Below are 16,897 nucleotides of genomic sequence, written 5' to 3'. Positions count from 1 at the left end.
AAATGGGCATCGCCCTTACCAAGCAACAAGGATGCAAGGTTCTAGATAAGTGTGCACTAACAGCAGGTTTCTATTCAATATCTATGTGCCCACCGGGCACTTAAAACATCATACAGATTTGGAAGACTGTGACTAAAATATTTTTGCAATGTGTAATACTAAAAAATATGCCAATTTTTAAGTTTTCCTTACCTGTCTGAAAGATTACTTTAGTAAAATGATATTGCAGCAAGTAATAAAATCATTTTTGTGGCTAAAAGTCACTGTATTAACATCCTTTTTGTTCTTCAATATTTAAAAACCATGCTGAGAAAAAGAACAACACTGTATTCCTTAATTTTATTTATAAAGTAGTTATTAGTACAATTTACATTTATTAAATATTTGTCACTTAAAATTTAATCTGTCATATTGTTAAACTATTGCTCACTAGTTATGTTCATGTTATTTTTTTGAGTGCCTTTCCTTTTCATCTCAATTTTAAAAAATCTAAAGGAAAATTGCCTATCAGATATGTAATTTGCAATCTTTGGAACAAAGAACTAAGTCAATGAAATTACAAATCTCATTTATACTGATGATATTGTAGTTTGAACAGCCTAGAAATCCATCTATACCAACGTTAAAAGTATCTGCATTTGTTTGGCATTGAACACTGCCAAAAATTTCTGCTGCAAAATCAGTAAAAAACAAACAAACAGACAAATAAAAAAACCTCTACATACAAATATAAGCTGCTGAAAAATGATACAGAAATAATTTAAAAAATAAACCCTTTTATATTTGGAGTAAAATATAGAAAACTTTACCGCAAATTTGTATATTCATTATAAATACAACTTCATTCTAGTTATTCGAATTTTTCTAAATATCAATGTTATGATTTTATAATTTGTACTTGTCATTATATTTCAAAATGCAACTTATACATTAATGAAAACCTGAATAATTTGGGCATATAACCAAATAGTCTTGAGGTACTTCTAAAAGTTATTTGATAGTAATATAAAACTTTTAGCAGCTACCAGGCAAGTTGAATAATACTGTATTTCTTTTAACTTCCTCTCATGCTATTTGTCACCACTTAGTTCTTCTGAAATTATTTAATGAAGAGTAGTCTTTAAGTGCCTCTGCATGTATGTATATGTGTGTGTGCCCATGCATGAATAAGTGTGGGTGTGTCTGTGGTGTATGTGTTTCACCAAAAGGATGTACATTTGATAGTAGTGGTCACCTGATATAATCAAGGAAAGAACAAATAAAAGAAATGAGAACTCTATATTTTGTTAAATTTTTTCATAGATTTAGTGTTTCCTGAAGAAAACACTAAATCTTCACTAAAAGTGAAGAAACACTGTGTTGCCTTTTCTTCAGTCTAACTAAAATTTCATCTTGTACAAAAATATATTGACAATTTTTCAGTTTGTCTCATTTTTAGAGTAAATTAGATTGTTTCAGTAGAATGTAAACTCTTTAAGGACAGGCAGAAGCTGTTATTTCCACTTGCCTTTTATATCACTTGCAAAGGAGCATAATACTCAGTGCACATTCAGTGTTTAATAAAGTCTCGCCTACTGTTGTTGCAAAGACATCGAAATAGTCACCAATGAAGTCTGCACTGGTAACAGGTCTAATCATGTTCACTGAACCTTCATAAAATAATTCAGCACATTAACTCCTGTGATGCCAATAAAGAAAGGAATAAAGGTTTATAAAACTCTCAAATAGCTCATTTATCGAAGTAACTTGACCTATAAAAACCAATAACAGAAATCATTAAGTACAATACTCTTACAATAAATGCAATAGTTTTAATATGAAATCCCAAAATTTAAATTTTTTACAACAGAGAATAATAAATAATAGTCATGTTCTGCTTTATCCTAGTAATGAACTAATCACTAATCATTTCTGTATTTTATAAACTAATTGCTTAAAAATTCCGTCATATTAAAATGACTTTTAGAAAAAGCAGGACATCCCAAATGTCTAAGTTTGAGCAGACAAAAAGTTAGAAAGCAATTTGTTAATCAAAAATAGATCTGTGAGAAACCTACATAAAATATCATTTTCTGCAAATTTCTTTTTCTTATGAAAAGAGGCACTTAGTGTATACAATTGAAGTTTCAGTAGAATAAACATCCTATGAACTTTCCTATTTTGCAAAAGGCATTTTTTACAGTTTCATCACAAAAATACACTTTTTTGGAGCAGTCAGTTGAGATATAGTGATGATCGACAATCTACAATTTAAGTAAAAAAAAAAAAAACAAAAAAAAAACTCACAACTCTTCAGAAATCATGAAAACAATACTGAGTCAGAATATTTCTGTGCTGCCAAGGCCATTCCAAATGACAAAACCAAGGTTTCCAAGTATAGCTTTTAAAAATTGGTCCGAAGTTTTTTGTTCTCTTCTCGTAGTCTTTCAATTTCAGCTACTAAACTTTCATTGACTGAGTACCTTTCAAGTAAGGAATGCATTTCATTCTAGAGGGGAACAAAATCAGTAGTAAAAATTGATTTGGTAATCTGCACTTTGAGTTGATAATTTTTCCTATCATGATTCCCTTTCTTTCAAATGGCTAACAAGAGTTCTTCTATATTTAAGTTACCCTTTGTACATTGCTTTAAAAGAAATGCAATTCAAACTGTTGAGTTTCCTATAAATTTAGGAGCTTTTAAGGCATATTCTTCTAAAAGGATGAACGTGTAAAAACAAGAAAAACAAAACAAAACAACAAACATTTAACTATGTTCACATATTCATTTCTTTAAACAGTTTAAAAATATAATTGGTCAACTAAAAAATCAGTTATTTAATCTGCTCTCATTATTCCTTAGATAATTCAGCAACTAGATCCAACAGTTAAGTAAAAAATAATTGTAGATTCCCTTTTGATAGACTTGTTAACTTTCCAATTTCTCAGAGAACATTTTTATACAACATTTGCAGTACGTACCAATTGCATATGGAATTGTTTAATCATCTCCACTTGCAAATTTACAATGTCACGATGACATGCTTCCCTAGGAAAATAAGAATGAAAAACATCATAACACAGGAAAGTCAACTTCTTGTCTTCATGCCATTTTTAATGGTACCCTCTATAGTTCAAAGCCATTTCAGTGTATTGATGCCTGCAGGACTGTCAACAAGTTGGGTCAAAAAAATGTATGATCTCTGGTGTAACTGGGGAATGGGAGTAGTCGGTAGAAGAAATATTTTTGGAAGTATTCTACAAAACTGAATTTAGACTTCTCTGTAATGGACTTAAATCGTTTGTCCTTTATTCTCAAAAAGGACCAAAATGACAAATTCTATACATGCCTAACTATAGACTAAGTGGCCTATCTTCAAATAATAAACAAGAGCTCATCTAATTTGGCCTGTTTATCACTACATTTTAGAGACACATTCCATATGGATTCATTTAACAAATACTTGCAGAGCCAACTCAAGACTTGACTTGGAACTATATATGAATCGAATGAGAGTTCTTCATAGTCGGTGTACTTATAACTTCAGTACCACTGACGAGCTATGGTTTTAACTGTTAGGTAAGGGTTGTAGATCTCGTCTATCATATATAAGATGCATAGGGTTGGAAGGGCAATTAATACAAGGCAATGTATGGAAGTAGTAAGCTAAGTCAATACAAATAAGAGGCTCTAGTCTGTACCTTCAAGAGGCTTGGTTGAAATCATGTGCAGTTTGTATGAATATATATCCATGTGAGAGAGAGGGGAGAGAGGAAGAGAGCAAAAGTAGAAGAGAGGGAGATACAGAAAGGAAGGAAGAAGAGTGTTGGCATAAGTGATTTTAAATATACATTGTACTACAAAGCAATCTACAACAAATGCCATGAGAAAGTGACATATTGTTACAAGATTCTGAGAAGGAAAAATAATTTCTACTTGGAATAATCTTAAATAAAGAAGAATTCAGCTGAAGAAAATGAAGAGACTAGAGTTTCTAATAAGTTGTTTTCTTTATAATTTTTAAACCAGGGGGGGGGGTGAAAGAGGAGGGGAAGGAGACAGAGAGAGAGAGAGACAGAGACAGAGAGAGAGAGAGAGAGAGAGAGAGAGAGAGAGAGAGAGAGAGAGAGAGAGAGAGAGAGAGAGAGAGAGAGAAAAATACCTCTGATTTGCTCATCTGTTTCCTGTCTCTCATCTCAAAAGCCAGACATGTACAGAAGAACCTGCCAAAAGTTAGCTGAAAACTACTCAGTCTCCTCTCCACTCTGCTATCACTGAGAACCTCAGTATTCATTTATATTCCTCTCTGGGCAAAACCCCAAACTGTAATTTTCCCCTACAGATGCCACCCCCTTCCCCATATCCCAAAACTTGCCTCTTCTGCCTACAAAAAATTAACACCTAGCTCTAAGAAATGGGAAGAGTAAATTGGTTCAAAAATATTATGACTGCAGAGATACTTTTGTTGGGTAAAAATTAAAATAATTATTTTCAATTATACTTACTTATATTTAATTTCCATGCAGCATACCAACAATAAATATCATTAAATGTAGGTCAGATTAACCACTTTAAATTACTGAATTTGAACAAATTGAAATCTTCATAGTTTATTTTTCAAATAACAGGGTTACCCATTCACAATCATTAAAAAAGATGAAAGCAGGAAGATAAAAATGAGGGAGGCTCAGGAAAATGGATATCCATATCAAATGAATTCGATTAAATTATTTTGTGGGCAGAAAACTAAAAGAAAATGCCACAAACCAAACAACTGAAGACAACTATGGCAGAATGAATTAAAAGTTGAATATTTGCTAAGTATATTATAATATATATAATATAGATATATCTATATCTATATATCTATATATAATAGATATATAATCTACAACTGGGATGTTGTCAAAGTTCATCCAAAGTAAATCTCAATTATGTCAAGGGTTCTCAGATGTTCTAACCGCACAGATATATTCCCATCACCACTGTCCCTGGCACCTCATGATTTTAGAGAATGTCATGACAATCACTTGTCTTAAGAGCATCAGCTTCAGGAAATCCAGGACTAGAGATGACCTCTAAGGGTCCTCCATTATTAATAAAATGTACCCAGTACAAAATGAATATCACTTTGATCTCTTGCCCGAGGAGGGATGAGTAGCTGAGGAAGGGAAGGGAGAAGAATAAACATTTAGCTATCCAATATCCATGCAAAGAAAAACATCACTCTGAATAAGCTCTTTATCAAAAAGCAATTATGACCAGCAACTATGAATATTGTTAGCCTCAGAAATTTACATTCAAACAAAAACTAAACTAAAGGCTGACCAATCAATATATATTTGGTGACACAAAGACAAGAAGTGGTTTTTGTCTCTCAGTATCTAAGTGCACACAATGCCAGGCACTCTTCATAAAGGCTTTTTGACTAACTATAAAATAGTCCTTGTCCTCAAAAAACTTACATTCTATCATGAGGGGAAAATGTATACATATAAGTATAGAAAATACATTCAAAATAAACATAAAGTCACATTTTTTTCGAGGGGGAGAGTGGGGAAAGCCATAGCAGCTAGGAGGAATCAGAAAATATTTCAAGTAAAAGGACACACCTTAAGTAGAGCTTTTAAGAAAACAAGAAGTCTCCAAGCAGTGATGGAGGTTTCACTGGCCCCAGGGACAAAGATTACAAAATAAAGGTAGCCTTTCCTATTTATTCTAACTCTCATAACTTCCTGGCTATTGAAATAGCTCCTGAAATACCTCCTCCTTCCCTCTATGGAAACATTTAAAATCTATAGACTTTCCATCATTTTCCTTTAGGATGCTCACATATCTAGTATAAGCGTTCTTATTATGACTCTTAAAACAATACATCTCAACAGAGGACTACTAGTGTTCTACAAATACCTTGCCAATGTTAATCCATCATGAACTTTGAGAGCTGTTAAAAAGCTGTGTAAGACTTAAAAAAAAAAAAAAAAAAAAAAAAAAAAAAGGCAACCAACTCATTAAACAGTTTCAAATGCTAGAGAAAAGACAATGAGAAGGTTGTAGTACCACATTTAGCAAATTACTTTCTCAACTTTCTAAATAGTTTGAGAAAAAAATGAGAATTAAATGCTAGGGAAAGAAAAGTTATGCCTTCCCCCAAATTACAAGCGTATGTGTACTATTCACAGATATAGATCTCATAATTGCTTTTAAAAATGTATTTCTCTACTGTATAATAAATAAATGGCATATTTGAGATACAATCTACAAGTCTTATATTTAAGGAACCCTGTATTATTTTTCCAATTTTGCCAACTTAATTTTGTTACAAAAACATCTAAACCAACATCCTGACTGCCAAAATGCAGCGGCTTAAGTAAGTAGTCCACCAGCTGTACTGAATGAATGAGCTTATTACTACATGATAATCAGCAAATGCAAAAAAGACTGAAGTCAACGTGATAAGCTACTCCATGTCTGCTAAAGTCTTACTGAAAAAATCATATTCAAATTTTTCCACTTCAGGACTCAAAGCAGAAACTTCAAAGTACTAGTCACTGCATTTTGGTTTTAATTTGCTTGTGCAATTAACAAGAAAACAAACAAGTCAAGAATAGGGAAAAATAATTTTATTAGATAATACCTAAAGTCATCCAGTGTGTCCTGTATCATGTTCTGGATAAAATGGATTTGAACAGATGTCAGCGGTATATTTGATCTGTTGCTGCCAATGGTATCTGCTATTTTTTCTGAAAGTGAATTGGCAACTCCAGAAGTAACAGAGGATGTTATCTTTGGATCTAAAATAGAGCAAAAAACAATCAGCTATTAAATATATATCTATATGGCAAATACATACTTGAAAAACTAGAGAAAACAACTAAGTTTTATGACATTTAGGAGGGAAAATGTTTCTAAAATAGATCCCAGGAACTTTCTATTATATTATTTCCAGCAGTCATTTATCTATATTTATAAACTGCCAACTGAATAATATGATAATACATGACAAGGGGATTCATCTTAAAATTTCTATGAACCATTTATCTATCTTACATCGAACAAACATAACAAGTTGGTTATAGTTCAGCCACAAGAGAATATATGTGTGAAGATAAGTAAGTATAGCTAAGAGAAAACTGGCTAAAATGCTTTTAAAATTATTAGACCAACACCCAGAAAGAGGATGAATAAAAGTCAAAATACACAAGAACATCATATTTAGTCATAGTAAATAGTTTATTGCTAAGGGACAACTGAATGTTTAGCTAACATTTTTCCTGATGTCTTTAAATGTGACTAACAAATTAACCTCTATTTGAAAACCTTGAGTGAAGAGAAATCCAATCAATGCCTCTTTTTCTATGACATTTCATTCCAGTTTGGCTATTGCTAATTATTAGAAAGTTTAACTCTATCATCTAAAAAACTTTACAATTTCCATACATTATCAGTTTTGCCTTCTGTCAAACAAGAAACAGAATCCCTTTTCCACAGAACAACGCTTTAATTACTTGAAGGCATTTTTCATTTCCTCCCTTAACTTGGAGTACAGAAAGTGTAAGTAACATTCCCAAACCGTTCTATTGATCCTTTTGTGACATGATTGCTACTTCTCACCATTCTAGAAGCATATCTCTAGATTTCTCAATCTCCTTTCCTAAAATGTGGCACTTAGAATGGTACACAATGCCCCCCCCAATGTGTTCTGACCTTATAAGAAAAAAGGATTATCTCGCCCTTCATAGTGGCCACCATGCCATTTAAGAAGTTGCCAAATCATGTGCTGTCACACATTGAGATTACAATCCAATAAACATCCTAATATGTTTCTACACAAACTGGTACATAGCAATACCTCCCACTTGTGCAGGAAATTCTTCAATTCCAAGGGAAAGACTTGACAATTATCCCTAATAAATTTCATTAGATAGAGTACAACGTTAAGCTCTTTTTGGAAGCTGAATCTCTCCCACATTTTAATGATTCCCTCCCCTCCTTGCATTGCATCATCTGTAAATCTGCTATTTCTGACAGTTTTCAAGTTCCCCATAAAAACACTGACCAGCATAGGGTCAGGACAGGTCCTTAAAGCATTCTGCTAGAGACCTGCCTACAGGCTAAAAGCCTAATAATGACCACTGTGGGGTTGGTAATTCTATACTGTTGAGAATACTATATTGTTGTCTGGTCTATATTTTTTCACATTATTCTCAAGGATGGCATTGGAAAATATTCAAATGGTTACCTGAAAGACAGGTGTACCGAAGTTACAGCATTTCTCTGATCTAGTTGACTATCAAGAGAGGAAATGACATTATTCTGGTATAGCCTTGATAAAGTCTTATGGGATTTTAGGAATTTAAAAAAAAAAAAAAAACAAAAAACAACTTTCGTTTCTAAATGGTTTCAATCAAAATAGGGGTGCTTAATCTTTTGCGTCATGGATCTCTTTTGGCAATCCGGTGAAGCTATGGATTTATCAGTATAATGTTTTACCTGTATAATATATACAAAAATACAAAGATTACAAAGAAAGTATATATGTACATAAAAACATGCATAAATACACACATACACAAATACACACACACACACACACACACACACAGAGGCACTGAAAACAAGTTTACAGATCTCAAGCTGAGAGATCTTTAATAATACATTCCAGAATTTTGTCAGGAATCAAACTCCATTCTCTTCCCTTTTTAGAAAGCTAGGAAATTTGTGAACTATTCGAACACCTTTCTCATTATCTATTAATAACAGGATAGCAATTCCTGCTCTTTCAGAACTCAAAAGCTATAGTGTGTTGTACTCATTAACAACAGCTAATGGTTCTTTAAACATTTTCCTCTTTGATCTATGTTTCATCTCTCCTTGCCCACCATTTATTAACCTTTCCAATATAAAGTTTGCTCTTCTAGGAACTGAAATTAGCAAGAGTTGACCAGTTCCATATTCCTGATATTAATCACTTTCACTATCCTATCCACTGAGGGACGGTCCTATCTCTACAATTAAAAAGGTCTTTTTTTTTGTTGTTTTTCTTAGTATTCATCTCCAGCATCACTTTCACCTCAAGACTTGCACTATCCTACATAAATGTATGACTTTGTTCTTAATTACCTGCCTTTCCATCTTCTAACTTTTTTAAAATCTGGAGTTTCACAACAAAATTCCCTCTGATCCTTAATCCTCTCTTTAGACAGAATCCTCTTTCATTTCTTCAATGGAATAATTCATGCCTATACATTCAAACTTCTGGCTATGTGATACTAATTCCAAGACCAATGGTCCTGTGTTTCAATACTTGCTATGTGACAGGTTATTTATGCTCTTTCTATTAGGTACTGACTTGTCTTTACATTTTTTCTGCTGAGACTTTACCCATATCATACTTGCTATTTTCTTAGTTATCTGGCTTAGTAGCTAACATATGGATAGGGTTGTTTTTTCCCCTTCTTTCCTCCATTATCTAGGGTCTCTTGATTTGATTTTGTAAATTTTCTGGCAAATACTCACTTTAACCGACTTTTTTTGATGAACCCTATTTTCAGCTAAAAGTCCATCACTAGGATTTTATTTAATTGTGGGCATAATCAAATCTGTTTTTTAATGTCTTAATAACTGCTCTCTTCCCAAATCTAGCTTTTCTTTTCTGCTTAGATCTCAGGAAGACAAAATACTTCCCATTGTTAAAGTCAGATCAATATGCAATCACTTTCAGCAACCACTACTATTTGTGTAGGCCCTGAATGACTTTTTATGAGGGTGCTCGAGATTTAGTGGTTATCAGCTCTTGTAGCAGAAAAATTTGTTCCTGGCTCAGCGAGTCGAGCTCTGGTCTCTGTGGAAAAAGCTTCCCAATCTATTCCTTAATGTCCAAGGGTTGGATTTTTTCATCCCTTGCTTGCCCGTGCCATTTTTCCACCTTCATAGGACCATGGATCAAGACAGACCACCCAAAACCCTCTAGTGCAACTCTTTGATTTTATGACCAACGTTCCCAAGGCCCAGGAATGTGAAGCACCTCACTCAAAGTCTCATGGGACTAAGTGTCAAAGTGCAATGTAAATTCAGATGCTGATGCCAGACCCCTGTTCTTCTCACTGTCCCACACCATTCCCTACAGCCTTGAAAATCCAGAGTCTGTTTTTTCTGTCTTCCCTTAAATAATTACTCCCACTGATGTTACAACTGATCACTAATGTGCCCAAGATGGCTTTGAGTAAACACTTCCCTCTGTAACCTTCACAAACCATTCATTTAGCAAAAAATCACTAAATACCTTATTTGGGACCAAATAATTATACTTATTTGGGACCAAATACCTTCCTTCTTTCAACATTCTATTTCTCTGAGATAAATTTATGTTAAGCAGCTATGTGCTCTTCTCATCCAGGCAAGCAGGCAGATGAATAGATAAGGGGACCTAGAATCAGCTGAAATACTGACAGAAGTTGAAATACTGTCTTATCCATTTACTAGGTGACCCTGGGCGAAGTCCCTCAGCCTCGATTTTCTCATGTGTAAAATGGGGATGATAAAGAGTCTCTGCCTCACAGGACTGTTACAAGAATAGCATGTGATAACTACAGCGCTCCTCAAATGTTGCTCACCCTGACAACGACCGGCATCCTGCCTGGCTTGGCCTCTGAGCCCCTCTCCCAGGACTCTCTTGCTTGTCCCACCTTTGTCCTCCTCCTGGAGAAGATAAATGAAAACTGGAGCTGCCCAGCTCTGTCTCTTCTGTCACTTGTTAATATTTAACCATTATTTCCAAAAGGAAACCTCTTCCTTCCTTGATCTGACTACCCAGAAAAAGCCCTTTTGGGGCCTTCACTTTCATACCTTCACAAGTGTTGGATCATTCCAGGCCTTGGCTTTCCCGAGCCTGTCTCTGCAGCCATGTTCCTCATTGCCTCCCTGTGTACCTCTAAAATCTGAGTCCACTGGAGAATCCCCCATGCAGCCATGTCTCTTTGGAATCTTATCTTTTCTTACCCATTAATCTTCTATTGGAATTTGATATTTTGATCGCGTGGAATTTTTAATAATTTGATCATTAGCTATTTTTGATATTTCAACTTGAAACCATCCTTCCTTTTTCCTTTTGCAGTCACTGATGGTGGTATGATACCAATCACTTTTGCTGCTTTCCTACAGTCTAAGATACATGTCTCATGATGGCCGGCATTCCCTTCCATTCACGATTATAAACTCCAAGATTACAAGTTACACAGTCAAGCTACATCTGAATCACATCTGGAAAAAGACTCAAATGCATTGGAATCACCTTACAGAAGTTGATTGCTGGAAAATGGAATGAAATAATAGTCATATTTCCTGATTCATCAATAGTAATTTCTTTTCATATTCTTCCAAAAACTGAATATAAAATCTCCTTTGACATGTGTACTAAACCTAAAAACATACTTATGAAATATTTACATAAATGTTTATTTTTTAAAAGAGAGAATATAAAAAAGCCTAACTACTATACATCCTATACCTCTTTTCCAAACTCAGTGATCTTTATTTAATTTTTAAAGTTAAATTTCTAAAACTTTTGAATCTGTGTAACACATAAAAAAAGACATCAATAAGCAGCTTTATGTACTTACTAGCTATGGTAGTTCCATTGATTGGGAATTCATGTGTCAAATGGCCTTGAATTTCTCTCTCTGGCCTTTCTATTTTCTCAGGGCTTCTTGTTGCATTGGGTATTGGGGAGGTATTTAGAGTTCCAGATTCAGCACCAGAGGAGATGAACTTGGCAAGCTTCAAATTTACAATAAAAACCAATTTTAGCAATATTATTTGTAGCATCCAATTTTTAAAAAATATATACTAACCTTTTTAAAATTTATATTATTTTAACCTATATTAACAGTTTTTTTGTCTACTCTGGGAGAGTGGGAGAGAAGTAAAAAAAAAAGTCAAAAGAAAAGTAGTATTTGGGCCAGTTATCAAAATAAATTTTAATAGAATGTTAGAACACAGACTTCCTCAACAAATACAAAGACAGACTGTTTTTGACAGCCTAATAAAGAAAAATTCAGTCATCCTGAACATTTATTACTAAATATCGCTTTCAATAAAAATACTACCTGATAAAATAGGATTCCTTGTAAGAATAAAGGTGTACATTTGACTAGTCTCATAAATATCTGTTAAAGTAATTCAAGTGACATTTTCATTCTTCTTGAACAACTTATATATTGACTGCTTCCCTCCTTTCAGGAGAGAAGTGGTAGAGTACAGGTATAAAATGTTACATATTCTATCATGGAAGTCCCTAAAAGTAAAAATTTAGTATTACTCCATGTTTTCAGTAATCAATTAAATTGGAGTATAACAGGTATATTTGTTAGTTTTGTTATTGCTAGAGGGAATTTATTATGGTGGGTCTTATTGAAATCACTATTGGAAAATAGGGTATAAAAAGTTATATATTATATATGTAATATATATTATCTTAATAAAATATCTTAATAATAGTTTGAGACTATCAAAGTGCTTTTTATATGAATAAAAAAAATATATTCTACTGTGTGACTATTTAACTATAACTCATTGGTTTTTCCATATAATGTTTACTAGTTCCACCTCTGATGAAGAAGCAAATTCTTGTAGAAAATAAAATAGTTTTTAAAGTCAAGTAAGATAGAATCTAATTTTAGTGCCACTGATTTGCTATATAACTTAGGCTAAATTATTTAAATGAATTGGTATTTCACGTTCCAATGGATATAAATTCCAGATGAATATGGATGAAGTGTTATCTGATATTCAGTTATAAAGTATCTTGTTTTTAAAGGAATAAAAAAGAAATTTAGTCAATCAAAGTTGTAAGGTAGTACTTCGGAGTTGTTTTAATTTGAAGCTCTCTAATCAATAGTGATTGAGCATTTTTTTTTTCATATGACTATAGACACCTTTGAATTCTCTGAAAACTTTTCATATCCTTTGACCATTTATCAATTGTGGAATGACCTATATTCTTATAACTTTGACTCAGTTCTCTATATATTTTAGAAATGAGGCCTTTGTTTATATAAAACCTTTTTAATTTGATGTAATCAAAATTATCCACTTTGAATTTCATAATGTTCTCTATATCTTTTTTGATCCTAAATTCTTCCCTTAGCCATAGTTCTGATAGGTAAACTATTCCATATTCTCCTAATGTGCTTATGCTGTAACCCTTTATGTGTAAATCATGCACCCATTTTGACCTTATCTTGATATATGGTGTGAGATTATGGTCAATATCTAGTTTCTACCATATTGCTTTCCAGTTTTCCTAGCAGTTTTTGTCAAATAATGAGTTTTCATACCAAAAGTTATGTAGTGGAGGCGACTATGAATTCCTTTACACTCTATTGGTGGTGCATAAGTTCTGTCAGATTTTTACAAAGCACAAGGAACTTGGAGATGGACTCAAAGATAGACTATATGCCTTCTAGCTGAGAGTTAGCTTTGCTAACTCAGCACCAGAGATGGACCAAGAGTGGTGAATCTTTTTGGTCAAAGAAATTCATGAAGACTAAAGGTGCAAAAAAGGGCTTAACCTGCATCAAAGGACCATTAACCAAAACTATAAAATAGCTCTGGTTAAGTATTGAAATGCATTACGCTTACTGTCTATGAAAAGATACCCCTTCCTGCCCTCCAAAAAACAAAAACAAAAACAAAAACAAAAACACCAACCTGATGGAAATTCTCCTGCAAAGATACCTGTTTTAAGGGTTCCTTTGATTCCTGTTTTCCTAGCTGCATCTTCTTACTTTCAGTTGTGGCATCTTGGCTTTCATTCTCTTCTGTAAGTGGGAGTTCCATAGAGACATGAAGAGAGCCAACATGTGATATTGGTGTGTTTGTACTTGATGGCTGTTTTCTTGTTGGAAACATCGCATTTAATTGTGGGAGAAAGTCTAGGCCTGAAAAGAAGGGAAAAGGATTTCTTTTGTACATGATAGCTATGGACTATAATTTATACTCCATTTCACAAAAGACTGGTTAAGAAACAAATTATTATAAATAATAAAGAAAATTATTGACTTCACATGTCTTAATCTTTAACATAAATCTTTCATAAAAGTCCTCACTATTGAGATGGGAAAAAAGTATTGCAAAAGTTCCTACCATCTCCTCGGGCAATTGAGTCCTCACTTGCCTTGTGGACAGCAGCATCTATAAAAATTATACAGTAAAGAAAAAAAATGAAAATAAAATCAAAGTTTCATTCCCCATCTATTCATCAGGAAGCTTCTTAAGGGGAACAAAAAAGAAAATTAACAGAAGACAAGGAAAGGATTAGTGTTGACACTTTCCCTCTTCAATTCTTCAAGCAGTAGCTACAAGATAATACCCAAAAAGAAATCCCAAATCCAAACAAAACTTAACCATGTCTGGTCACTTTCTTCCACAATCAATAATTTATTTTATCATAGATCAGACTAATTTACCAGGATATCCAAAAAAAACTCCCTTTGGAACAAAGAACATTTAAGTAAAAGTGAACCTACTATGCAACTCTGTCAGTATATGAGTAATTCCCTACTTTTCTCAAAGTATATTTCCTCATTTCTACATGAAGATTCATTTAAATAGAGCAGGTAAGATCATATTTAAAAGATGGGTCTTAAAGGTCAAGAGAAATGTGTTCTAATCCTGACTCATTACACGCCCATGAGTAACCTAGGAAAGTCATGGCTACTTTACTTAGCCTGCCTATTTCAAATAGTTATAGGGAAGACCAAGAAAGATAATATATGATTGGAAATATTTCAAAATTCATTTTAAAAAATTATACAAGTAAAAAATATTTTTTTATTTTTTTAATTAAATTTCATTTTATTTTCAAAGAAAGCTCTGCCTTTTCTCATCCTCTTACCTCTGAAACAAAAACCACTAGACATGTAGAGTCAAACAAAACAAATTCCTTTATTGTTCAGGTCCAAAAATACGTTTCTCAGTCTGCATTTCAGTCTACTACCTAAGCAGCACATTTTACTCAGACTGTAAATTATTATTTTAAACAATATGATGTTCACTGTGGGTCCCTACTCTGCCTGGTACCTTTCTTCGAGTTAAGGAAACTAGCTGTCTTTTTCTTCTTTTTTTCTCCAGATTCGATGACTTCTATTTAACATGTACTGTTGTAGGACATGAACAGTCTCCTGCCTACCATTTGCCAAACTATCTCCCTTCTCCACAGTCAAAACCCAATTCAAACAAATCCGATGGCTGGGTTGAGACATAGGGAATATGAAGAAACAAGTGAAATAAGGCTGCAAAGGAGTACAGTTAGTTTATAGAAAAAATTTTAAGTCACAATATTGGTTTTCTTTGTTAGGCAATGGGTAGACATTGAAGGTTAACAGGGAGTTAATATCATGAGTTCTGTGAAATTATGAACATCAATTTGGTAGCAAATAAGCACATCCAATCTAGTAATCCTTTCATTCAATTCTAATTGAATCACGGTGTATTAAACCTCTTTTTTTTTTCTCAAATTATCACATTTACCACCATGATCTTCTCTCTCAATAGAAAATATACTTTACTGAAAAGATTGAAGCCATCCACTGTAAACTCACTAACCTTCAATCATCAAAACCTGCAAAGTTTCTTGTTAAGTCCTCATCCATCATCTCCCTATCTGAGAAAGCTAACCCTTCAATCCTTGTATCCTTGACCTGGCCCACTCCCATTACCTGTAGCACCAACATTTCCTCTCTATTTTCAGATTCTCCTTTTCTAATCTACATCTTGTAAATATGGTCAGGTCTTATCTCATAAAGTAGCATTCTATATATTCTCTCTTCCTATTAATGGGTAAACTTCCAGGAAGAGCAGGCTAACATTTAGTACCTTGACTTTCTCACCCACCTCAACCTTATGCATTCTGACTTCCATTCAAAACATTCTCTTCAAGTTCATCAAATGGCATTATATCTGCCAAACAGAGCACACTTTTCTCAGGCTAAATCTTTCTCATCTTTTCTACAGCCCCCAATACTCTTAAACATCCCAGCCTTCTCTCTTTCCCCAGCTTCCAGGACAGTTTTCATAGTCCCTCATCTCTCCACTGTAATGTGGGCTGTTCCCATGGCTCTGTCCTCAGTCATCTTTTCCCAATATTTTGATAGCTTTAAATATCTCATCTGTAGTCAGCTACTAAATCTATTTATCTTTTTTTTTTTGGGGGGGGGCCTGAGGCAATTGGGGTTAAGTGACTTGCCCAGGGTCACACAGCCAGGAAGTGTTAAGTGTCTGAGACTAGATTTGAATTCAGGTCCTCCTGACTTCAGAGTTGGTGCTCTATGCACTGCGCCACCTAGCTGTCCTTATTTCTCCATTTTTAATCTCTTTCCTCAATTATGAACATACCCAAATATTTACATAGCTCTACCTAGTGATATTATACTGACATGTCAAAATATCTGACTGAATTTTTATCTCATCATGACAGAAAAAAAAGAAAAAGAAAGAAAACCTTTTTTTTCCCCCCCAACTTCTGAATTTCCACTACTGATGATTTCCAAATTACCCAGGCTTAAAACCTCACCTTAAAACCTTAATCCTTTCTTTTTTCTTCCAAACCACATCCGATAAGTCTTAATTGACTCTATTACTTTGTTGCTGTTATTCTCAGGACTAATTTAATTGAACTATAAAACTGTCAAATAACTTTTGAGACTCAAGACCCAATTACAGAACAATCCTTTTTAACAAAGCCCTTGGTCACTAGCAAGAGAGAAGAAATATCTCTTACTCCTCTAGATAAGCACCTTAGAGCTGAGCTTGTCTACAAGCTCAAAGGCCTGTACTCATCTCAACATCTCATCCACAAAGAGGTCCTCAGGAAAGTGATTTGCAAAGGGTCCCCCCCTTCCCATCAGTGATGAAAAG

At 33.8% G+C, this 16,897-nt stretch overlaps 1 protein-coding gene across 4 annotated transcripts in view; it reads right to left on the bottom strand.

Annotated features, from left to right (window-relative positions):
* Nucleotides 1-325: 325 nt before the first annotated feature.
* The window catches only part of NEDD1 (NEDD1 gamma-tubulin ring complex targeting factor), a 64,030-nt gene continuing 47,458 nt past the window's right edge, over nt 326-16,897 (bottom strand). For 3 of the 4 annotated variants that reach the window (XM_074271325.1, XM_074271322.1, XM_074271324.1), the window contains 6 exons: nt 14,126-14,173; nt 13,691-13,920; nt 11,602-11,758; nt 6,618-6,774; nt 2,962-3,028; nt 326-2,488 (listed from right to left, as the gene is read on the bottom strand). In XM_074271325.1, the coding sequence (XP_074127426.1) occupies nt 2,384-2,488; nt 2,962-3,028; nt 6,618-6,774; nt 11,602-11,758; nt 13,691-13,920; nt 14,126-14,173 (764 nt within the window). In that variant the 3' untranslated portion in view covers nt 326-2,383. The remainder of the gene's footprint in view (nt 2,489-2,961; nt 3,029-6,617; nt 6,775-11,601; nt 11,759-13,690; nt 13,921-14,125; nt 14,174-16,897) is intronic. The other variant, XM_074271326.1, reaches the window with a different exon arrangement.

This window comes from Sminthopsis crassicaudata, chromosome 5, assembly GCF_048593235.1.
Source record: "Sminthopsis crassicaudata isolate SCR6 chromosome 5, ASM4859323v1, whole genome shotgun sequence".
Taxonomy (NCBI): Eukaryota; Metazoa; Chordata; class Mammalia; order Dasyuromorphia; family Dasyuridae; genus Sminthopsis; species Sminthopsis crassicaudata.
The sequence above is the reverse complement of the archived record's forward strand: the minus strand, read 5'-3'. Positions and strand labels throughout refer to the sequence as shown.